The sequence below is a fragment of the Callithrix jacchus genome, chromosome 8 (genome assembly GCF_049354715.1).
Source record: "Callithrix jacchus isolate 240 chromosome 8, calJac240_pri, whole genome shotgun sequence".
Classification (NCBI taxonomy): Eukaryota; Metazoa; Chordata; class Mammalia; order Primates; family Cebidae; genus Callithrix; species Callithrix jacchus.
The window spans coordinates 89,427,900-89,454,245 of NC_133509.1; the positions used below are offsets into that span (position 1 = coordinate 89,427,900).

General features: G+C 40.8%; 1 protein-coding gene across 1 annotated transcript in view; it reads right to left on the bottom strand.

Annotated features, from left to right (window-relative positions):
- Positions 1-26,346, bottom strand: part of GCH1 (GTP cyclohydrolase 1) — a 50,231-nt gene that overhangs the window by 17,115 nt on the left and 6,770 nt on the right. The window contains exon 2 of the mRNA XM_035260573.3: positions 6,526-6,635. Within this exon, the coding sequence (XP_035116464.1) occupies positions 6,526-6,635 (110 nt within the window). The remainder of the gene's footprint in view (positions 1-6,525; positions 6,636-26,346) is intronic.

Genomic DNA, 26,346 nt, shown 5'->3' on the forward strand with positions numbered 1-26,346 from the left:
TAGAGAGCACCATCTTCCTAAGAGCACATAAAGGACACCTCTACCAACATGGCTTGGTAAGAAGCTGCACCCTAAGAACCAAGTTTTATAGAACCTAATATACAGCCAGGCCATTTCTTTCATCTTAAATGGCACCAATTAATACCAAATATAAAGGTTACCTCTTTTTAAGCCAAATACTAAGTATCAAAAACATTAGTTCTCTAAAAGACTAATAGAATAAATGGTCACTTGCAGACAATCAATTAACTGAATATAAAATTAGAGACTCATCACTTCTTGACCTTTTGACTAAGAGCAAGTGTAAAATTAAGAGACTCAATAGCATCATGGTTTGCCAACACTGTTTCTTTGTTCACTTACTATTTACATAATTGATCTAGTAGTACTTAGTGATTTTTCCCCCATCCATTAGCACTATGCTTTAGGAACTGGAAAATTCCACCTCATTGCCTTCCTGGTTGGCAGGAGGAAAAAGTAAAACAGCACCTGAATATTGGGTATTTCAAAGAAAAATTAGAGAGTTAAAACTTTCCCATGAACCAAGGTCTTCTATACTGTCTAAAATTTCTACATTTCTGTGCAGAAGTAGAATTTTGCTTATTGTTTATACTATTTTTGGTCTTCCTTAAGATCCTAGGTCATTTAAATGTCCATTTTGCAAAATTACTAAATAGGCCAGCCCCGTAGCTCATGCCTGTAATCTCAACACTTCGGGAGGCCAAGGCGGGTAGATTGCCTGCCGTGAGGAGTTCAAGACCAGCCTAGCCAAAATGGTGAAACCCTATCTGTAGTAAAAATACAAAAATTGGCCAGGCATAGTGGTGGGTGCCTGCCTGTAATCTCAGCTACTCGGGAAGCTGAGGCAGAAGAATCGATTGAACCCGGGAGGTGGAGGCTGCAGTGAGCCGAGATTGTGCCACTCCAGCCTGGGCAATGAGAGCAAAACTCTGTCTCAAAAAAAAAAAATCATAAATAATGTATTTTTTAAACAAAGGTAGCAAAAACACAAACACTGAGGAAGTCATAGCAGAAAGTAACAGGATATAATGCTGAGAGGCTGAGTAGAGAATCAGTGCCTTAGATTGGGCTCCAGCCAAGCCACTAACTCTATCCTCTTGAACAAGTCTAATTTGCTTTCTGAGTCTAATTTGCTCAGTAATAGATACTATTTTAAAGACTTCTTCATTATCAATTGTGGGATTACCAGATACTGTATGTCTCCTGGTGTGATGTATCTGGGTTTTCTGATTGTTTTGTTTTCCCTGTTTTTTTTTTTTTTTTTTTTTGGATATGAAGTCTCGCTCTGTCACCCAGGCTGGAGTGCAGTGGCGCAATCTCTGCTCACTGAAACCTCCACTTCCCAGGTTCAAGCCCTTCTCCTGCTTCAGCCTCCCAGGTAGCTGGGACTATGGGTGCATGCCACCAGGCTGAGCTAATTTTTTTGTATTTTTAATAGAGATGGGGTTTCAACATGTTAACCAGGATGGTCTTGAGCGCCTGACCTCATCATGATCTGCCCACCTTGGCCTCTGAAAATGCTGAGATTACAGGCATGAGCCACTGTGCCCAGTCCACTTCTTTTCTTTTCAGAGACAAGGTCTTGCTCTGTCACCCAGGTTGGGGTAAAGTGGCATGATCATAGCTCACTGTACCCTCAAACTCCTGAGCTCAAGCAATCATCCTGCCTCAGACTCCCAAAAAGTATAGGTATGCACCACCATGCTCAGCTAATTAAAAAAAATTTTTTTTTCCTTTGTAGTAGAAACAGACTCTCACTATGTTGCCCAGTCTGATCTCAAACTATTGACCTGAAGCTAACTTCCCACCTTGACTTCCCTAGTCCCTAGGATTAAAAGCATGAGTCACCTCACTTGGCCCTGATATGATGTAATATGAAGTCCTCAGCACCCCTATGAAGTACTACTTTTTTTTTTTTTTGAGACAGGGTTTCACTCTCTTGCCCAGGCTGGAGTGCAGTGGTGTGATCTTGGCTCACAGCAGCCTCAATCTCCTGGGTTCCACAGATTCTCCAACCTCAGCCTCCCGAGTAACCTAGATGACAGGTGCGTGCCACCATGTTAGCTACTTTTCGCTTTTTTTTTTTGGTAGAGACATGGTTTCACCATGTTGTCTAGGCTGCTTTTGAACTCCTGAGCTCAAAGCAACCCATCTGCCCCCTGCTTTGGCCTCCCGAAGTGCTGGCATTACTGGCTTGAGCCACTGTGCTCAGCCCTTATGTACTACTTTTTATCAGAAATGTTTAGCCCTAGTTTTATGAAACTTTAGATCTGATCTAGTTTATAGGAAACCCAGAAGCTGAAGGGAAAAAAATCCGGAAGATGGGACACTATACATAATAGCTGGCCTAGTCTCTTTTCAATAGAGAAGGTTATGGGTGGTAACACTATTTTAGAAGAGACTTAAGAGGTATAACCAAATGCAATGTAAATACATATCAAATGACTCTCCATTGGATTCCTGTTTAAACAAACCAAGAGTAAACATTTGGAGACAGTTGGAGAAATATAAATATGAGTTAGTTACTAGAGAGACAATTGAAGAAATAAATTTAACATTGAGACAATTGGAGAAATATAAATATGAGTTAGTTACTAGATGCTATTTAAGAATTATTATTTTTGTTTGTGATGGTGCTACTGTGGATAAGTAAGAAAATATTTTAGAGGTATATTAATTGCTAGTAATGGATAAGTATTTTAGAGATGCATATTAATAATTAGTGATAAAGAGTTATGCTGTCTGTAACATATTTTATATTTTTTAATATACCGAGGGAGCTATTATAAACTTACTGGATGTTGTAATCAAACTAGGGTCATATTTCTAAAAAAAAAAAATTTTTTTTTAATCTTCTAGGTTTGCTAGGTGTGGTGGCTCATGCTTGTAATCCCAGCACTTTGGGAAGCCAAGGTGGATAGATCATTTGAAGTTAGGAGTTTAAGACCAGCCTGGCCAACATGGTGAAACCTAGTCTCACCTAAAAATACAAAAAACTAGCTGAGCATGGTGGTTTGCACCTGTAATCCCAGCTACTCCAGAGGCCGAGGCACAAGAATCACTTGAACCCAGGACGTGGAGGTTGCAGTGAGCTCATATTGTGCACTCCAGCCTGGGCAACAGAGCAAGACTCTGTCTCAAAAATAAAAATTAAATGAAAAAAAATAATTTTTAAAAATCTTCTAGAGAAGCCAGGCGCGGTGGCTCACGCCTGTAATCCAAGCACTTTGGAGGCCAAGGTGGGTGGATCACCTGAGGTCGGGAGTTCAAGACCAGCCTGACCAACATGGTGAAACCCCATCTTAAAAAAAAAAGAAAAAAAAACTTCTAGAGAAAAATACTAGAAGAAATCTCAAATGTGCTTCAAAATACTTCAGTGGAGACCTCTATATAACAAGGTTGGACCTGTACTGATAACTGTTGAAGCTACTTGAGGGGAACATGAAACTTTACGTTAGTCTTCCTGTTACATATTTGAAATTTTCCATAATAAAAAGTTTTTTTTTTTTTTTTTTAACAAAAAGAGAGAGATATCACTACATATATAACAGCATACTAAACTTAAGACAAAGTACCAAGTGTTGGCAAGGATATGAAACAACGAGAAATCTCTTATACTGTTGAGAGTGTAAACCATTACAACTTCTTTGGAAAACTATAGGTCAGCAACTAAGTTGAAGATCGGTATACCCTATGATCCTGCAATTCCACTCCTAGGTACATTTCTAATAGAAATGCATGCATATGGTCAGGCACGGTTGGTCATGCCTGTAATCCCAGTACTTTGGGAGGCTGAGGCAGGTGGATCATGAGGTCAGGAGTTCAAGATCAGCCTGACCAAGATGGTGAAACCCTGTCTTTACTAAAAATACAGAAAAAATTAGCGGGGCGCAGTGGTGAGCACCTGTAATCCCAGCTACTCAGGAGGCTGAGGAAGGAGAATCGCTTGGACCTGGAAGATGGAAGTTGCAGTGAGCGGAGATCATGCCACTGCACTCTAGCCTGAGTGAAAGAGCAAGACTCCATCTCCAAAAAAAAAAGAAAGAAAGGAAGAAATGCATATGTACACCAACAATGTATTGATAGCACTATTGTTTGTAATAGCAAAAAAAAAAAAAAAAAAACAAAGAGGCAACAAAAAACAATACAAATGTCCATCAAGAGCAGAACAGATAAACTGTGATGTCTGTACAACAGAATAATATATAACAATAAAAATAAACTACAATGACAGGCAATGACATCAATGAACCTAACAATGTAGATCAAGAGGGGCCAGACACAAAGAGTACATATTGTAGACTCTTTCCACTTATATATAATTGAAAAAGAAGCAAAACTAATCTGTAAGGTTATAAATTGATAAACTGGTACACAGAATGAATTAGGGATTAAGAAGATAAGAGAAATAAGGTGAGCTTCCAGGATGCTAATCATATTCTAGTTGTGGGGTTGTTTTTTGTTTTTTTGACAGGGTACAGCAGTCTGGCTCTGTTGCCCAGGCTGGGATGTAGTGGCACAATCTGAGCTCACTGCAACCTCTGCCTCTTGGACCCAAGCCATCCTCCCCCCTCAGCCTCCCGAGTAGCTGGCAGTACAGGCATGCATCACCATGCCCAGATAATTTCGTAGAGATGGGGATCTTTTCATCTAGCCCAGGCTGATCTCAAACTCTTGGGCTCAAGCAATCTGCCTGCCTTGGCCTTCCAAAGTGCTGGGATTATAGGCATGAGCCACCGTGCCCACCTATTCTAGTTCTTGATCTCTGAAGTGGTAAGGAACACCCTTAAGTTTTGTGCATTTTCTGTCTATATTTCCATAAAAAAGTGAAAAGATACAATACTTTAACAAAGAAAAAAATGAAGCAAATGTTAACACTTCAGTTGATGGGTATATAAGTATTCATAATACTACTTCTTATAAGTCTTCTGCTTAAAGATTATTAATAAAGAGTCTTTATGATTTGGGTGGTGGAACAGGACAATTCTTTGTTCTAAACCCACGTTCTCAAACATAGGTTAAATAGTTATTCCTAGATAACATCTGATAACTAACTCAGATTTAAATTCCTCCAATTGACTCAAATATTTTTGGTTTGTATAAACAGGAATCCAACAGAGAGTCACACATTTGTATTTACATTGTATTTGGTTACATCTTTTAAATCTCTTTTGTTCTAAAATAGTGCTCCTACCTATAACATTCTCCACTGAAAAGAGAATAAGCCAGCTGTTCAGCAGAGTGTCCCACCTTTTGGATTTGTTCCATTCAATCTCTGGATTTTCTATAAATTAGATTAGATCTAAAGCTCTATAAGACTAGGGCTAAACAATCCTGACAAAAGAAATTCACAGAGGTGCTGAGGAATCTAATGAATTAGATTCACTTTTCCTAATGTAGAAAGGGACAGAAACAAATCCACAAACACCATAACCCTTGTCACAAGAAATTCTTCAATTGTTATTGCTCATGACATGCCAACCATACATATATATATGAAATCAAACATTATTCAAGTTAAAATAAAGGGCATCTCTAGGTTGGGATGCTAATAATAAATAAATAAAGGGTAAAGGATTTCAGAACCTGCAGTAGCTACAAAAAAAAAGAGAGAGAGAAAGAAAGATGTGGCTAGGTGTGGTGACTCAGGCCTACAGTCCCAGCACTTTGGAAGGCCAAGGTGGGAGGATCACGGGGCCAGGAAATCAAGACCATCCTGGCCAACATGGTGAAACCCTGTCTCTACTAAAAACACAAAAATTAGCTGGGCATGGTGGCGAACACCTATAGTCCTAGCTACTTGGGAGGCTGAGGCAGGAGAATCACTTGAACCTGGGAGGCAGAGGTTGCAGTGACCCAAGATCATACCACTGCACACCAGTCTGGTGATAGAGACTCCATCTCAAGGAAAAAAAAAAAAAAAAAAGAAACATGCTACTTTAACCTCATTTTTTTTTTTTTTTTTTTGAGACTGAGTTTCACTCTTGTTGCCCAGGCTGGAGTGCAATGGTGCGATCTCAGCTAACGGCAACCTCTGCCTCCCAGGTTCAAGCAATTCTCCTACCTCAGCCTTCCCAGTATCTGGGATTACAGGCAGGCACCACAATACCCAGCTAATTTTTTGTATTTTAGTAGAGATGGGGTTTCACCACATTGGCCAGGTTGGTCTCAAACTCCTGACCTCAGTTGATCTACTCACCTCAGCCTCCCAAAGTGCTAGGATTACAGACGTGAGCCACCACACCCAGCCTTAACCTCATTATTGTAACCAATTAACATGGCATTTAACATGAAAGGCTTGGCCTGAGGGCCTTCTGCTACTTTGGTTTTTGCTTTTTAAGTTTCAAGTTATTAGTCAGGTTAATAAAGAATAACCACATAGGTTTAATTATAAATACCCAGGATATCAGGAATTGGCAGCTAAAAATTTTAAATATAATTATTCTGACTGAAAAAAAATTCATTATGTTTTAAATCGCTGGCAAACAACAAAGAGAACCTTACCTTTCCAACAAATGGAACCAGGTGATGCTCACACATGGAAAACATGTCTATGTCCTTCACTATCACCATCTCGTCATGATCTTCATCAAATATAGCATCATTTAGGACATCTGAAATCAGAGGCTTGCTTTAGTAACATTTCCAGTTTTACAGAAAGGTAGAATTTAAAAGCTACTATGGATAAATATGAACAGTCAGATTTAAAAGCTACTATGGATAAATATGAACAGTCAGTCAACATAAACGAATGTTAATCCTCACTAAAATATTAAGGGAATACAAATTAAAACTAGACATTTTTCCTTATCAAAGTAGCAAAATCTTTAAGTTACATTTAAAAATCTTTGATACAGTGTTACAATGTTAATGCAAGATTATGAACATATTTGCAGTATGGAAGAGAAGAAGGGAGAAGGGAGAGGGGAAAGGAAAACTTATACCAAAATAAAACAGTGGCTATTTCTGGCAGTAGAAATAGGACACTTTCACTTTCTTCCTTATATTTTCTTCTACTTTGTATTTTGTCTATAATCAATATGTAAAAAACCGTATCTGAGAAAAAGACTAATCCTTAGCCCTCTGACTTCCGAGGCCAGATACAAACACTTGTTAACTTGACCTCTATTATTGATTCCCCAAGTAATTTTCTACATATGTAAAGTATTCTATATATTGTAGGCTAGCATCAGACTTAGTCTAAACAGTTGCCTTCCTAAGGAATTAAATCCTATAGTTTGTGTTTTTATGCCTTTCTAGGTAGGCTTTGGAAGATGAACAGTGTCTAAGCTATAGACTCTGGCACATCTGGCCAGACATACAATATATATTAAAAAAAAAAATTTTTTTTTAATTGCACTGACTTAGCCTCAACTATGCTATCTGCAAAGGGGAAGATTAATTAAATGATGCCTAAGAGAGTTCTGAGCTCCCTAACATTCTGTGACTGCAAGAACATCCTGTCCTGGATGCTGAAGAGGGCGAGAGGGAAACAAGACACAATCCCCACCAATCATAATATAGCCAAGGTATTGATAATAGGTGGGTACCCAAACAACACTGTAGGTAAATGCCCTATGATATGGAACTTATTCAGCTATATTGGCAAATGAGAAAAGCAGCTACAAAGAAATAAAGTAGGATCTCATTTTTGGAAAATAAATTAAAATATATATGTGTGTGTGTGTGTGTAGAAAAAAATTGCACTGAACATAGACAGCTTAGCAGACTAGATACATCAAGACACCTAGCTGTGTAATTTCAAGGATTTGGGGGATATGCAATATACATAGTAGAATTAGAGAAGGGAAGGGATGCATTAGAGCTTTGCACCTACAGCTCTTTACGCTCAGAATGGCAGGCGGCTGAGTGAGTCACAGGAAGATGGACAAATGCCACCCACACTCCCTGACCTTCCGTGGCTCCACTGCTCCTAGAATAGGGGGCTCACAGAGACTGAGTATTATGTAAACCACAGTTATCACCCTGAGTCAGGCTATTCAAAGATACATTTGACTGTGTCGTAGAAAAGTCACTAGTGTGGTCAAGAAAAGTGAACATGGCAGGGTTAGACACACACAGACAGACAGACACCCCTAGTAGAACTGGCTGAGAAGATCCCAGGAAAAAAAGGCTCAGTGTCAATAATTAAGTGAGTGTTTCTTCTCCCAAAGCACTTTTCTATTCTGAATATTCTGCCCCTTTTCAGTAAAATTTCTGAAAGAAGACCAAAAATAGATCCTATATGTTTCCACAAGTTTCTTGGATTTCTCCCCAAGATATTAATATGGTATTGTTGCCACATATAGCTTACTAAAATCTTCAGTCACACAAGAAATATTCCTGGAAGGAAAAACAAACCAAAAAAAAAAATGTCTTAAAGAAAGAAACAAGAGAGAATCATCAAATATAGGAAGCATTTGTTTTCTCTGGCAAAGAATCAGAGCGTTTCCATCCTAAGCTCTGACGACAACCATATGGCCCATGTTAAAGTCAGCCCTCAGGCAGGCAAAGTGAAGATCTGGCTCCAGGCTGGGCACAGTGGCTCATGCCTGTACTCCCAGCACTTTGGGAGGTCAAGGTGTGGATCACCTGAGGTCAGGTGTTCAAGATCAGCCTGGCCAACATGGTGAAATCCCATCTCTACTGAAAATACAAAAATAAGCCGGGCAAGGTAGTGCACACCTGTAGTCCCAGCTACTCAGGAAGCTGAAACAGAAGATCATTTGAACCTGGGAGGCAGGGGCTGCAGTGAGCCAAGATCATGTCATTACGCTCTCCATCAAGGAAAAAAAAAAAAAAAAAAAAAAATCTGGCTCCATCACTTACTAGTTATTAGGTCTTCAGCAAGGTACTCTGTACCTCAATCTTCTTGGCTATAAAATGAACATAAATAAAGTGCCTACTTCACAGGGTATCATGAGGATTAAATGGGCACATTTAAATGTGTTTAGAACTATGCAGGCAGAGCAGTGATAGTTATTGTTATCACTATTATTATTACAATTAAGATTGAGGGAGTTGCAAAGCTATGTATCTCTTATGCACATCGCGGTACATCAAAATTTAAAAAGCAATAATTTGTCTTAACAGAGTACAGAAAAGGAAAAATAGTAACTTAGTGGAGAAACCTGGCAGAGGCTACCTTAACCAAGGGATCAAGGTCAACTTTGCCAGTAACAGGACATACTGACATCAGGTAGCTCCTGATAGGGCACAATGAGAAGGGCACATCACCTCTGTGGTACTCTTCCCCAAAATCCGTAACTGCAGCCTAATCAACAAATTGAGGGACACAAAATACCTAAACAAGTACTCTTAGAAAGCATCAGGTCAGGCACACCTGTAATCCTGTGCTTTGGTAGGGCAAGGCAGGAGGATCACTTGAGCCCAGGATTCTGATTCTGAGGCCAGCCTGGGTAACACTGCAATATCCCATCTCTACAAAAAATTTTTAAAAAAATTAGCCAGGCATGACAGCACACTTCTGTAGTCATAGCTACTCAGGAGGCTAACGCGGGAACATCACTTAAGCCCAGGAGTTTGAGGCTGCAATGAGTTATGATTGTACCACTCCACACCAACCATGGTGACAGAGCAAGATCCTGTCACTATTTTTTAAATGTTTAAAAATTAAAAGAAAAATAAAATAAGGCATCAAAATCATGAAAGACACAGAAAGATTAAGGAACTGTCAGATTGTAGGAGACTAAAGAAATGACAAGGAAAATCTGAATAAAGTCTATAGATAATAGCACTGTACCAGTATTACTTTTTAAAATAAAGTCTGTTGTTATTATTTTTTTTAGAGATGCGGTCTTGCTATGTTGCTCAGGGTAGTCTTAAACTCTAGGGCTCAAGCCATCCTCCCAAGTTGGCCTCCCAAGTAGCTGGGTCACAGGCATGCACCACGGCCTGGCTCCAATATTAATTTCATTTATTAAATGTTGATAATTGTACCATGGCCATTGTGAGATGTTAAACATTAGGAGAAAGTGTGGAAAGGGTGTATGAAAATGAAAACTCTGTAAGTCAGTTTAAAATTGTTTCAAAATAAAAAGTTGTCTTTCTGTTTTTGAGACAGAGTTTCGCTCTTGTTGCCCAGGCTGGAGTCCAATGGCACTATCTCAGCTCACCGCAACCTCTACCTCCCGGGTTCAGGTGATTCTCCTGCCTCAGCCTTCCAAGTAGCTGGGATTACAGACATGCGCCACCACACCTGACTAATTTTGTATTTTTAATAGAGATGGGGTTTCTCCATGTTGGTCAGGCTGGTCTCAAACTCCCCACCTCAGGTGATGTGACCACCTCAGCCTCCCAAAGTGCTAGGATTACAGGCGTCTGCCACCACTCAGGACCCAAAAATAAGTTTTCTAAAAAGCAAAAGGACAATGTCCATCAACTGGAATGTATAAACAATGGAGTACACCTAGCAATAAGATAGAATGAATTACTGATATATGCAATAACATGGTTTGAGTCTCCAAAGCACTCTACAGTGTGAAAGAAGACATTCTATAGGCAGAGCAGACTACCTGTGTTCCGGAAAAGGCAGACAGGTGGCTTACCAGCGCTAGAGAGGTGGGAGAGTGGACTTCACTGCAAAAAAAAGGAAGAAACTTTTTTGGGTGATGGAAACCGTTCATATCTTCACTGTATGGGTGGCTATATAACTGTATATATTTGTTAAAATTCACACTGTACATGTAAAGTAGGTAAATTCTATAAAAGGTAAGATACACCTTAATAAAGCTAACTTCAAACCTAATTTTTAGGCTGGGTGCGGTGGCACATCCGTAATCCTAGCACTTTGGGAGGCCAAGGTGAGAAGACTGCTAGAGAACAGGAGTTCAAGACCAGACTGGCCAACCTAGTCAGACCCTGTTTTTACCAAAAAAAAAAAAAAAAAATTAAAGTATTGCATGGTGGCATGTGCTATACTCCTAGCTATTCAGGCAGCTGAAGCAGGAGGAGCCCTTGAATGCGCAATAGGAGTTTCAGGCTCCAGTGAGCTATGATCGCACCTCTGGATTTCAGCCCAGGTGACAGAACGAGACCCTGTCTCTAAAAGTCATAGTAATAATAATAATTTTTAAAATTGTAGTATAGTATGTAACCTTTTGTGTAATGAAAGTGGAAGGAGGAGATATTAACATATACAGACATGTATATGCTTATCTGCAAAAAGAAACACTGGAGGGATCAATTTAAAAGCTAGTAAAAATGATCACCTATAAAGTACTAACAGAAGAGGACAGAAGGGTTATGGATGAAAGGGAGACATCTTCTAATATAATTTGTTATATAGTTTTCACCTTGGCATCATGTAAATGTTTTATGCACTAAAGTAAAATTAAATCAGAGAGAGCACGAGAACCTAGTGATCCTCATACAGCTAAATGCTTCATGTGATAATGGAACACTAATATGTTGCCTATATTCCATTTTATTAAAATAAACCTAGACTATAAGCTTGACCTAGCCAAATCATTTTTCTTCAGTAATAAAGTTTCCCTGCTGTATTTACTTATGTTTTGCTCCAATATATCTAAAAGCTACCATCTGTAGATAGTAGGAACAGTACACTATCATATATTGTTTTAATTTCCTGCCTGTTATCAGCCGCAAGAAGGTAACCCTGGAAACGGAGATTTAAGGCATTCTGTTTCCTACTGTTGGCCATAACCACAAATGAACCAAAGCAGCCTCTGCAAGTGAAATGTGTGTTTATAACACCACCACACAATGTAAGTTTTCAGGTATGCATTTCTAATGTCATTCATAATTAAGCAGCGTCAACAAATAACACTGCTGGGTAACATTACTCAAGTATTTAGTCTGCCAGGACTCTTACCTGAACGTATAAGACCAGCCCACAATACAAGCCCAAGTGCTTATTTGCTTTTTTTTTGGAACAGGGTCCCCCTATGTTGCCCAGGCTGGAACACAGTGGTGCAATCTCAGCTCACTGCAACCTCTACCTCCTGGGCTCAGGTGATCCTCCCACCTCAGCCTCCTGAGTAGCTGGGATTACAGGCTCAAGCCACCATGCCTGGCTAATTTTTGTATTTTTTTGTAGAGATGGGGTTTCGTCATGGAGCCCAAGCTGGTCTCAAACTTCTGAGCTCAAGAGATCTGTGAGCCTTGGCCTCCCAAAGTGCTGGGATTACAGGATTGAGCCACCGTGCCTGGCCCCCAAGTGCTTATTTAAGTATCCTTTGAAACAGGGGTTTCCAGACTCCCCCAGTGGGCCTGTTAAGACACAAATCTCTAGGCCCCACCCCTAGGGTTTCTATTTCAGGTGGTCTGGGTAGACCTGAGAATTTGCATTGCTAACAAGTTCCCAGAAGATCCTGATGCTCCATGTCTAAGAATCAGAATGCCCCTGGTTTGAACTATTCCATGTTTTGTGCTGCTACATAGAACCTTCATCTCTTCACAATGTGCCTCCTCAAATGCATAGATATATATTTAAGGACAAACAGACCTGTTTCTGCTAGGGAGAAAGTGAGGGAAAGGTAAAAGGAAACCCTGGGAAAGATTTCCTCAAAAGGAAATTTCCATCCAATGGAGTTCCCTTTGAACGCACCATATAGGAATTAATGCTGTCTGGGATATCTGGTGATCAGCACTAACAACTGCAGCTATCGGAGGAAGCTGGAATTTACACCGGATGTGTCTTCCTGGAAGAGCAGCGTTAAAAGACAGTGGAAGATGACTTGGAACATTTGAGTATGCAGCCATCCTAAAGGATAGAAAAGAGCTAATGGAGTCTGCTGACTGGTTTTAGAATTAAGAGAAGAGACAGAGAGAAGTGCCTAGGGCATCACGCCTCTTTGCTTTTGGCTGGAATTAAATCAACTCAAGGTCTAACAAAGAAGCCTATCCTGATTTGGTGGAGAATGGTCCAGACCTTCGTAGTACCATCTAACATCAGAGCTGCCTCCACCAACATACAGCCTGTATTTTATCATGCCTACTCTCATGATTATTTGTGCTCACGTCCCCCAAACACACTGGGCTACAAGCTGCTGGGTTAAGCATTGTATCTGAAGGCTTTGGTGTTTCTACAGTTCCCTGTAATGCCATGCACAACACTGGAGTTAAACATAGATCTTCCATGTTTATCCAATTAATATGTCTGACTTTACCTATGATTCACTCTTTTTCAAGACAAGGTATTATTCTGTCACCTAGGCTGGAGTGCAGCAGTGCAATCCCAGCTCATTGCAGCCTCCATCTCCCAGACTCAAGCAATCCTCCCACCTTGGCCTCCCCAGTAGCTGGAACTACAGGTGTGTACTACCACATCCAGTTAAATTTTTTATTTTTTTTAGAGACAGGGTCTCATTATATTGCCCAGACTGATCTTGAACTTCTGGGCTCAAGCAATCCTCCTACCTCAGCCTCCCAAAGTGTTAGAATTACAGGTGTGAGCCATAACAGTGGACCAAGTCAATTCCTTAAAATACATTTTTAAATGAAGGGACACCAAAGAAATTCATGTAGCCAAGGGAATATAAGAATTTTCAGCTGGCCACAGTGGTTCACACCTGTAATCCCAGCACTTTGGGAGGCCAAGGCAGTTGGATCAATTGAGGCCAGGAGTTTTTTGAGACCAGCCTGGCCAACATAGTGAAAAAACCCATCTCTTCTAAAAATACAAAAATTAGCTGGGTGTGGTAGCATATACCTGTAGTCCTAGCTACCTGGGAGGCTGAGGCACAAGAATCACTTGAATCTGGGAGGTGAAGGTTGCAGTGAGTCCAGATCACACCACTGCATTCCAGCCTGGGCAAGAGAGCAATAGCCTGTAAAAAAAAAGTCACCACACTTTTGTGGGTAATAGCAAAAATAGAGAAGTATGAATCAGAAGAGTAATTACCCAGTTTGGGTAAACTCACAATAAAATATGACCCCCATTGAAAACCCATTACAGGTTAAGGACTCAAAAAAAAAAAAAAAAAAAAAAAAATATATATATATATATATATATATACACACACACACACACACACACACACACACATATATATATAACTCAGAAATGAAAGTGAGTAAATTTGGGCTGCATTTCTAAATCCTTAAAAGGATATTCACTGTAACAAGCATGTAGCAGAAGGATATGTAGAGTATGAGCCATTTAAATTAAGTAGAAACAATGTTACCTGTTGTTTGTAAACATACAGAGAAAATGAAAGTGTAAAAATAGACATGAAAGTGACAGGCACAGTGGCTCACACCTGCAATCCCAGCACTGTGGCAGGTAGAGGCAGGCAGATTACCTGAGGTCGGGAGTTCGGGAGGAGGCTGACCAACATGGAGAAACCCCGTCTCTACTAAAAATACAAAATTAGCCAGGTGTGATGGTGCATGCCTGTAATCCCAGCTACTCGGGAGGCTGAGGTAAGAGAATCACTTGAACCCAGGAGGCGGAGGTTGCAGTGAGCCAAGATCACTCCACTGCACTCCAGCCTGGGCAACAGAGCAAGACTCCATCTCAAAAAAAAAAAAAAGGGACCCAATTCAGGATAGTGGTTACCTCTGTAGTGAGATGATAACTGGATCAGGAAGTGATAACTAGGAAGCGTAAACAAATATTAAGATTTGTTAAAACCCGATGCATTTTGATTAAACTTGTTCTTCATACCATCTTGTGTAGATTAAACTTGTTCTTCATACCATCTTGTGTATTTGGGACATTTCATTAATAAAAATGTTTTTTAAATTAAGGTGTTCATACACAGGCCGGCATTTTGTGTTTTTTCCCATTTAAAAAAAAAAAAAAAACACCATTAAAAAGTAGGTTAACTTTGCATCAGGGGGCTAAAGGAGGAGGGCAAGGAGGAGTACACAAGACCCAGCCAGCTTCACACAGGGCTGCAAACTCCTTCAAAACCCTCCCTAAATCACACCCCGCAACTCAAAGTCTTCTGCCCTGAAGATGGCATTAAGATGTTTTGCTTTCTACTGCCTATTTGAAAAATTTATCCTACAAGTAAGAGCAATGTTAAAACAAATTCAAAGAGTAAAAAAAAAACAACCACTCTCTCTGCTTTCACTTTCATCATGAGTACACCTCTTGTTAGCGCTTCCGACACTCACAGCTTTTTGCGCTTACCAAGACAGAGTTTGGAAAACTTGGCCAAAATAAGCATGAACCCAAACATTCCACAGACTGACACAATGGCAGAAACTAAGACGACTAGACAGCCAGTCACACCATCTGCTGGAGTGCGCAGAGCTGCTGCACAGCTTTGGTATGCTGCACAAAGTTATTTCATAAACCTGTAGTTTTGTCAACAGGAAAGACCTAACGTATTGCAAAAAAAAAAAAAAAAAAAGTAAAAGTTTTGTTATTTTGGAAATTTTCACTCTCTTCATCTTTGGCAAAGACAAATTCATATGTTGCTCTTAGCTATTAAAATATAGCCAAAGCTATTGAAATAGATGTTCTCAGCTGCCCTTAAAATAGTACTGACATGCATGTTTCCTTCAGCCAACCCAGTACTGGTGAGCTATTCTCATCCTCTCAGCCAGCCTTGTCACGAACACTACGTTTCTTGGCAAGAGTTCAAGTTTTCACATATAAAGTTATCTTTACTAACATTTTGCTCCTCATTACAACAGTAATATTCATGGAAGTTTATTGGTAAGATGTAGAAATAATGAAATGAGAAAGTGAAAGCACATATACTCTCTCCACCCAGATGCAATTACTTTACTGGCTCTTAGGGGAACCACATACACAGTGGTTCAGGATGTGAAATGGTAAAGTACAAGGAAAGCAGAGTCCAGAGACCCAAGTTCTAGTGCAAGCTTTGTGCTGACTGTGTGACCTGGCTTCAATGTCCTCAGTTAAGAGGATGATAGAAGAGAAGCTTAAATGACTCCCAGGGTCCTGGTTTGCACAACTCAGAGGTGTTGGACACTGATGCCAAATTACAAGTTCCCCTTCCGCCCCACTGCTCAGCTTTTGAGATGTCCATGGCAGTGGCCAGGGCCTCTCTGTACTGAGGTAAGGGGAAAGTACCTGTTTTAAACTGTTTAGATTTATTCCTGGACAAAACTGAAGGCTGCCAATTATGTACCTTATTATTAACTCTCAAAGTTATCCAAGCCAAAAAATTCTCCTTTCTGGTCTCAGTTTACTACTCTGAATATTTCTGGTAGACCAAAATTAGAGCCTTAAAAACTGTCTAAGGAATCAAAACAGCGTATTCAAGGAGTCATTTTTAAACACACACACACACACTTGCCAAATTTAGTCTTTTAATTGGATAATTTTGTGTATCTTTCACAATCCAGCTGTTAAACCGAAAATGGAATTTACAAAACAGATGGTGATAACAAGGTCTGGTTCACAGCAGTTCTAAAGAGAAAAACACGCCAATCTGATTTAACTATCCATTTACTTCAAAAGCCTCTAATAGGCTCATCCCTTACCATCCTACATTGACTTATATCATGAGATTTCATACAGATGGATGTTATGAAACCATCTGTAATCCCATCCAAGTAAGTACCATCAGAGTGCGCAAGCCACCAGCATTAGTGACAGATGAAGAGATAAGGGATCATCCTTCAGAACAGGAGTTCCCAAATACAGCCAATCATAGGGAGCTTTGGAAAATACAGCGTCCCAAGCCACCCAGCAAAAATCTGATTTACTATGTGTATTGATGAACCCAGGATAAGTCTCTTTAAAATCTAAGTGATTCTGATGACCGGCTGGGGTGGCAGCATACAGGCTTGAGAGCTGAGGGTACAAAAGGGTTAAAAACAGACCTACTGCTGGCCCAAATTTGCTGTTTAGCAAGCCAAAACAGTGGGCAATTCCTCACTATAACCCTCACTACGATCACCATGTCATTCCTATGAAACACCATGAGGCCTGTATACAGCAGGATGGAGCAGTGGTGGGGTGGAGGCAGAAACAGGGAGTAAACTGGAGCCAACTCTACCTATAGAAGGTGGGGCAGGAAAGACCCACGTAAAAGACCCACCTTTACATTTTGCTGAAGCAAATTTTAGAAATTTGTGAGGACCTCACATCAGAAAGCTGTACCCACATCCTAGAAAAATATCACTTAAGAAACCAGTTGCATCCTACAGCTAACTCATTAGAAATCAGTGTCTAATAACACAATCAAGTTTTCATAGTTCTGAGCTGAACACAAATCTATCAAACCATGACCTCAAGCAATTTGACATCTTCAGAAATAAGAAACCTAGGTGTACAAATATCTGGAGAATGACAAATATTCTGACAGTTCACATAAAGGAAAACTTGCAGCCTGAGAGAAAACAATGTGATTGTATTGAAGATTAAAATTTTACCCAGGCCTAAAGGTTGAGTACAAGGAAAAGTGGGGAGGTTTCCTAGAAAGGAGAAGGAAGAAAAGTACCAATTAAGGTAAGATATAGAAGTAGGAAACAACAAAAGGAAAAAGCCGGTAGGGGTCTATGCGTGTAACAGAAACCAGATTCCCTTCTAACTTAGAGCATTATTCTTTTTTCTTTTTAAGGTTACACAATAATTCATTGAGTGCCTCCTCTCCCTGCGCTTGCAGTCTCTAGGTCGCTCTTTCTTCTTGGAGATTTTGCACGAGAGCCCCAGGAAGGTGGCTGGGGCAGGGGTGAAACACACCGCTCGATGAGACCCATAAGGTGGCTGTAACCATCTTCCACATACTGCAAGAACATGGTCAGCAGATCCAGCTCCTCATACAATGCCTCCAGCTGGCCCACCTTCTCAATCTCCTTCTGCCTTTAATTCTCCTGCAGGATCTGGGGCTGTCCTTGGAGTGGCCCGTTGCAGACAACAAACTGTCAGTCAGCTGCATTTGTTGTCATTTGTTGTCCTGGATGTCAGTACAAACTCTGCTGGTGGTGACACTGGGTTCCCCAAAGAGGTCAAGGTAATCATCCTGAATCTGAAGGAACTCTCAACTCCAGCAGGATCTTCCTGTCATTGGCCCGCTCCTTCTCCCCATTGAAGTTTGCCATAGACATGGCTGCAGCTTCAGGAAGGTATGAGTAGAAAGCTGTTTTATACTTGACAGTAGATTTGTACCCCTTTTCAGTGAATCTGTCAAGATTCACATTGCCCTAGGGGGCTGTGCTGAGGTCCAGGGTCTGCCTGATCTCAGTCTAACAGGAACTCTGCAGGAAGTGCTCTATCAAGTTCTGGTAATGAGCTGCGACAGGTGATAGATACATGCTTCCAGAAGCATAGCATCACTGATGGCATACAAACCTACACCTGGCTTCTGACAGAAGCAGATCTGCCCCCAGCAAGTGAGGGACAAATCCATGATGTCATCTGCCACCAGGAAGAAAGCTTGCAGCACCAGGCACGGTGGCTCATGCCTATAATGCCAAGTACTTTGGGAGGCCAAGGCAGGTGGATCACCTGGGGTCAGGAGTTCAAGACCAGCCTGGTCAACATGGCGAAACCCCATCTCTACCAAAAATACAAAAATTAGCTGGGTGTGGTGGAATGTGGCTGTAGTCCTGGCTACTCTGGAGACTGAGGCACAAGAATCACTTGAACCTAGGAGGCAGAAGTTGCAATGAGCCAACACTGTGCCACTACATTCTATCCTGGGCAACAGAGTGAAACTCTGTATTTAAAAAAAAAAAAAAAAAAAAAAAAAAAGGTAAGCTTGCAGCAGTTCCACACAGCAGCCCAGTGAGGACCTGCTGAAGACTATCAGCATCCTGTTTCCTGGGCTCTGCCAGCTCCTGGAATGCTACTAGCGCTGTCAAACCCTAGTGGTACTTGTCTCCAGAAGCAGTGTACTCCAGGACCTCTTTGAGCCAGGTAATAGCACCTCCTATCTCTGGGTGTCCCATCTCATCCTCCGTCAGGACCCTGACAATCTAGAAAAGCTGGATAAAATCCTGCTTTTCTTGGGCATAAACATCTGGATTTCTGGACTCCATCCATTTGGTTCCTGGATGTGAGTTCCTGCTTGAACAGCATTTTTCAAATTAAATTTTGCATTTAGTTTGTAATTTCTTTCAAGCCTTACCACAACTCTGTATTAATCAAAACCAGTTATTGTCCCCACTTTACAGATGAGGAAATGGATACTGTCATTTGGAAACAATAGCTGACTGCTGAAGAAAAGCCAACCAGCTGGTGGGAGAGCTAGATTTTGACCCATCTTCTGACTCCAGACCAGAGCCTAAATCTTGGGCTGAATTTAACCTACTAAAAGTATGGACTGAAGGGGAGAGCTCACCTTCAACAAATATGCGTCAAGGTTACTATAGGCTGAAGTCAGCCCAGGGCCTGCCTTTTCATGCTGGTTTAAGGCTAGACAAGGCCCAGAGCTGATGAAAGCAAAAGAAGACAGCAAATCTGATTTTTTAAAAGAAAAGTAAAATCAGTTATAAACATAGGAGTTGAAGGAGAGGAAAGGGTCAAACCTGTCAGCCAGGAGAGCAGATCAGAAAGAGTGGTCTATGGTCCAGAGACTGCCAGAGCCAAGGTGGGCACATCGGTCACAAAATACTGTTTCACCAACTATTTATTTGGCTTATATGAGGAAAAATTCAGAAATTTAATGCTACATTGACCTTTACTTTTTGAAATCAAACTAGAAGAATTTCAGGGGAAAAGAAAATCCCATTAAATCTTCGAACTAATAAAAAAAGCCTTTTTTAAAAAAGGCACTTCTCTAGAGAAGTTTATCCCAGAAAACCAGTGAAACAGTGTTTTTAAAAACCAATTACAAGTCTTTAAATCTTCAAGATCCAAATACTTAGTGCCTCCCAGTTGTGACAGTGCATGAAGTAAACAGCATTCCTGCTAAAAATGTTTTCCACAAATTTAGTGAGGTCTTTAGACCTGACTTGCAGTTAGGAAGAATATGGGAGATAGAGAAGTTAAATGAAAACCACAAAAAATAAGCATACAAATCACAAAGGTGAAATACCTTATAGGACGACTGACCTCTCTGACAAGGCAGTGGCAGGGGTTGGGGTGGTGGGCACTATTCCAGATTAAAACATGATCAAATGCAAATGTAAGAACCTGGAGTAGGTCCTCGCTGAAAAAATGATTAGTAAAAGACATCTGAGACACCTAGGGAAATGTAAATATATATTAGGTATTAGATGATATGAAGGAATGAAAAGTTAATTTTACTAAGGATGCTGTAAATTATTATGAAAAACACTTTTTAGGGTGGCATTTTACATCTAAATAGGTGTCTCTGATTTACTATCAGTAAAAGAATAAACTATGCCAACATGGCAGAATGTTAGTTTTCAATCTAGGTGGCAAGTATATAGTGTCCATTATATGATTGTGGCTACTTTTACGTTTGAAGGTTTTACATAATAAAAAATTAAAGTTTAAAACTACATGATACCAACAGTGAATATTAGTTTTCTTGGTATTACTATTCTACCCAACCACTCCTTTTCTAGTTTATATGAAGCTTTATTAATAAACTAAAACTTCAAGCACTACTAAAACTAACAATTGGTTAGTCTTTTGGTAGAAGCGACAACAATATCCTGTCTAATCAAAGGAGACCACAGATCTCAAGAACATTTCTTATAAACCTTTTCAAAAATCTGCATCATAAGAAAAAAGAGAGAGACCTGTTACTATAGAAACTATTTGCAGGGCTTGACCATTTCAAGGGAAAACAGCACCTCTAGCAAGGAAAGGAGGCTGAAGAGCTTGCTAGGGCCTTGCCTGTCAGCTGCTGGAAGTCAGAGTGAGCAATGACAATTCTGACAGACACACCCATGCTCAGAGACCTTGGCATGACAATTCAACTCCTAGTCCTACTGCCTCTGCCTTCAGACCAGACCCAGAATGGTCAAGTGATTTGCCTACCTAAGTTCATAAACCAGTTAGCGTGGATATGGATGCTATGATTAGCCCAGACTAGCTGTTCTTCCCATTACAGCAGGACAAATCTTTGTGGACATAGTAAACTAGTTTAAGAAACACCAAGGAGATTTAGAATTAGATCAGTGAACAGAATTTCCAATACACTCAACGTGAAGCTGAAAGATGCACACCTCCTTTTTATAAACCACTTCACTGGTAAATGGTCCCAGCCCTCAAAAAGCTGTGTTTACTGTGGTGGAGGAGGGGTAGAAGAGGAGAAAGAGATGTTACCAAAATTTAAGGACACGCAGCATGGGACAAGCATGGCCTCCAAGGAGGCAAAGCCTGACAGCACTAACAGCTGGAGGCTGTCAGCAAAATTCCTTGAAGGCTAAGGGCAGATTGTTTGCCATGGGCCATCAGAGAGTCACACCTCCAGGGCCCTCCATGCCATAAAAGATTAACGGTGGGGTCGGTAAGAGGGGTATGATCTCCTGCAGCGCTCCCTTAAAGTCAACTGAGCTAAAGCCTCTCATCCGAATTCCAGGCCTGTGTAGCCCTTCATTGCTGCTAATGCACACCAAACCACAAATCCATGGACCACATCAGTATAATTATATTTTAAGCTATTTTAGTGAGGGAGTCCTTGTTTGGGATGTTTGCCAATGGCCTCTATTGAACTGAGCTCTGATTCCTACTTACGACAAATAAAAACTAATGTGTGATATATAAAACACATCACACTTCACAGCAAGAGCCATGGCCTCTTGGGACTGCATGTCACAAACATTTGGACCAACTGGACCTCGAAAAATTCACCTGGAACTCAGCCACAGCCAGTTTCCTAACCTAAACCTGGCTACTTGTTCACAGAACTTTCCATAAGCAATAGGTGTTGATAAACAGAGGCAGGCAGCCACCTCCCCACAGTTGCCAACCAAAAATAAAAAGGATAGTAAGATAAATTAGAGGAGGAGGGCAGATAATAAAGGTCAAACATTGTAAAAGAACAAATCTCAGGACCTTCACCTGGGTTTCCAACTCCAGTGAGGGAATGAAACAGAGTGGTTTCCCAGGATTAACTGAGCACTAAACTACACACTAAACTAAAATACTAACCTACCTGTGTGAGGAAATATGATGGAAGATAAGAAAAAATGCCAAAAATGTAGCAAGAGGCTACAACACAACAAAACCTCTCAGCAATGGTGAGGAAAGACAACAGAAAATCAGTGAAGTGTTTTTTTGCAAGGAAAAAACTTACTCGATTTTAGAGAAATCACTTTGGCATGAATGAATCAGAGCAGGACAAGCTAGGAGGCAAGGCAGACAGTTGTTATTGTAGGACGGGTGTGGCAGCTGATGTCTGTAATCCCAGCACTTCGGGGAGGCCAAGGTGGGCGGATCATAGGTCAGGAGTTCAAGACCAGCCTAGCCAACATGGTGAAACCCCTTCTCTACTAAAAATACAAAAATTAGCTGAGTGTGGTGATAGGCACCTGTCATCCCAGCTGCTCAGGAGGCTGAGGCAGGAAAATCACTTGAACCCAGAAGGCAGAGGCTGCAGTGAGCCGAGATGGTGCCAATTCACTCCAGCCTGGATAGAAGAGCAAACTCCATCTCAAAAAAAAAAAAAAAACCTTTTTAATGTGGATGAACCCTGAAGACACTTTGCAAAGTAAAATAAACCAGACATGAAGGACAACCGCATGCAGTGGCTCATGCCTGTAATCCCAGCACTCTAGGAGGCTGAGGTGGGCCAGTCACTTAAGGTCTGGAGTTTGAGACCAGCCTGACCAACATGGTGAAACCCTGTCTCTGCTAAAAATATAAAAACTAGCCAGGTGAGGTGGGGGGTGCCTGTAATCCCAGCTATTCAGAAGGCTGAGGCAGGAAAATCACTTGAACCTGGGAGGCGGAGGTTTCAGTGAGGCGAGATCGCGCCACTGCACTCCAGCCTGGATGATAGAGCAAGACTCTCTCTCTCAATAAATAAATACTGCTACTAATGGGCTCCAACAGACTAAAATTCTAGTAAATGAATGTCCTCTTGGCCTTGAATGTAACAGATTTACCTTGGTTCAGATACTTTTTGCATAACCCAATCCATATTATCCACTGATCTAATTACTACAGACTCTAGCAAATTTATAACCATAGGAAACATATTTGTTGGCATAATCTGAAACAGAATTGTTCACATAATCCAGGATTCATCATCTGGGATCCAATGATTCGACAGTTGCCCTCTCCTGGTAAGTTTTAACACTGCAGTCTGCTCAACCAAATACTAGACTCGAATTACAGTCCTCATATGGAAATTACTGGCAAATGAGTCAGGTGGGGAATGCCCAGGCATAAAAGGGTTTCTAGAGGTGGACACAGCAAACAGCAGAGAAAACACAAAAGCGGGGATAGGTGGGCAAGAGGGGAGAAAGGATTCAAATAAATTACTAAAATAATATTATTAAAATTAAATTAAATGTCAGAGATTACAATGATTCTTATTCTCTGTCATCCTCTCAGCTCCACCACTTTGAAGATACAGTCTTGGGAAAGTTTTCTTTGTGCCCCAGTTTTCTTATCTAGAAAACGGGAATGATATTGCCTACCCCATCATGCTACTGTGAAGATCAAATGAGGTACACATATAAAAACTCAGTGTTTAGCACAAAGTCAGCAATCGGCACTATTTGTTTTTCTCTCTCTTTTTTTTTTTTTTTTTAAAGAGACATGTTTCTGTTCTTGTGTCAGTTTGCTGAGGATGATGTTCTCCAGATTCATCCATGTCCCTACAAACGACACAAACTCATCATTTCTGATTGCTGCATAATATTCCATGGTGTATATGTGCCACATTTTTCCAATTCAGTCTATTATCAATGGGCATTTGGGTTGATTCCAGGTCTTTGCTATTGTAAACAGTGCTGCAATGAACATTCGTGTACATGTGTCCTTATAGTAGAACGATTTATAGAGGCCTGGGGAGAAATGCCAAATGTGGGTGAAGGGGAGAAGAAAAGCAAAGCACACTGCCATGTGTGTACCTACGCAACTGTCTTGCATGCTCTGCTCAGGTACCCCAAAACCTAAAATCCAATAAAAAATTAAAAAAAAAAAAAAAAAAGAGACATGTTTCACCATAGCCATGTTTCAAGACCATGGCCAGGTTGGTCTTGAACTGCTGACCTCAGGTAATCCACCCACCACGGCCTCCCAAAGTGCTGGGATTACAACAGTGAGTCAATGCGCCCGGCCTGTTGTTGTTTTTCTCTCTCCTTTTTTTTTTTTTTTTTTTTTTAGAGTCAGCAGTATTTGTTACTCAGACATCAGCTGGTGTAAGCATCACTTCACCCATTCATGCTCCCATCTCCCAGAACTGGGCAAGTTCTTATGCCAAGCGCTCTCACTAAGCTGTGTTTTCATTTATCATCACATTTGTCAATCTCATAATACATTTCTACTTCATGCGATTCTATCTGCTAGGCTGTAAGTTCCATGAAGGCAGGAACTATACCTGGTTTTGCTCATCCTGCATTCCCAGCATTCAGGGAAGTGCCTGGTACTTGATGGTAAATGAAACTGTACTAAGATTCCTAGCAATTTTTCTGAATAAAAGTATTTAGGACTAATACAGGTTGAACTGTGCCACCACCAACAAAGATATATTGAAGTCCAAAACCCCAGGTATCTTAGCATGTGACTATTTGAAAATAGGATTGTTGCAGATGTAATTAGCTAAACTAACACAGGCATACTGGAGTAAAGTGGACCCTCCCGCATACGACAGATATCGTTATAAGACAAAACAAAAATGTGGACTCTGACAGAGGCAGATACTTGAGTGGCGCAGCTGCAAACCAAGGAGCACCATCAACTGATGACCACCACCAGAGGCTGGGAAGAGGCAAGAACAGCCTCCCAACTACAGGTTTGGAATGAGTATGGTTCTGCTGACCCCTTGATTTTCGCTTTAGTCTCTAGAACTGTGAGGCTGTTTATTTCTGTCCCTTAAATCACCTAGTTTGTGGTAGTGTGTGACAGCAGCCCTGGGAAACTAGTATAGGTACCAATCTGATGGCTTTGTCTGCTATTGTGAAGTTATACATATATTGATTTTTCCTCTGGTGTCAGAAAAACTGTTTATAGATAATATTTTTTTTTTGAGACGGAGTTTCGCTCTTGTTGCCCAGGCTGGAATGCAATGGTGCGCTCTCAACTAACCATAACCTCTGCCTCCTGGGTTAAAGCGATTCTCCTGCCTCAGCCTCCTGAGTACCTGGGATTACAGGCATGCGCCACCACGCCCAGCTAACTTTGCATTTTTAGTAGAAACGAGGTTTCTCCACATTGGTCAGGCTGGTTTCAAACTCCCAACCTCAGGTGATCCGCCCATCTCGGCCTCCCAAAGTGCTGGGATTACAGGCTTGAGCCACCACGTCCAGCCTTAGATAATCTATTTTTAAAAGAAACTATTAGGATTGGCTTTTCTCCTCCTTTCTCAGTAACTTAACTGTTTCATTCCAAAATTCCAATTATAGAATATTTCAAGTGCCCTGTTTAACTTTTTGTTCCCCTTCACACCTTAGAAGTTGTTAAAATTCTTAGTTCACCACAGCAGTCTTAATAAATCAGAGAAGTTTACCGTTCAAAAAGATAAAGCTTTTGTGACTGATACCACATTTCAGTATGTGGTGTCTAAGATGCCTTTTTGTATAAGCAAAGTATCTAATTGCCTCTCATTATCTTTATCGAATAGACATAATCTTCTAGTGAAAATGGCTGAGGTGGGGGATATGACTCACTGTCACTGTCTGTGCTTCCTCAACCCTGACAGGAAAACTGTCAGTCACCTCCAATGCCATCTCCTCAGGCTGGATTATATACATGCTTCCCAACATTTTGAACTGTTAACATGATTTATGAAAACTGTCTTGGCAGACAAGCTAAAACATACTTTAACCAGAAATGTGACAGAGTCAAGACTCTTGCATGTTCCCATAAACTCACAAAGAAAACAACTGATGGAACAAGTCATATCCATTTAATCCTTGGTAGATAATGCTGTCTGAAAGGCTGTTCCCATTTATACCTGGAAGGATCATTTACAGGGACATGAAGATCAAGGCCCTCAGAGAATACTAGACTCTCCAATTAAACTAAGTATAGGTTCCGAATAAAAGAATAGTAGAAATACAGAAAAGGTACCTTACATAGAAAGGAGAACTCACCAAGTTAAAACCTTGAATATGTAAGAGAAGTAGGATGTGGCTAAACTGAAATGGGATAGAAATATATCAAGATGAGCTGGTCTGAGCTGGTCCAAGGATCAGCCTGAGATGCTAGACTCAAAGGACAGTCAGTTCCTGGGAGAGATGATAGCATCTCCTTCAGCCCTCCCTCCTAGCCCATGAGCTACAGTTTGTAGTGAACAATACTGGGAGACTTGTATAACTGTACACAGCCCT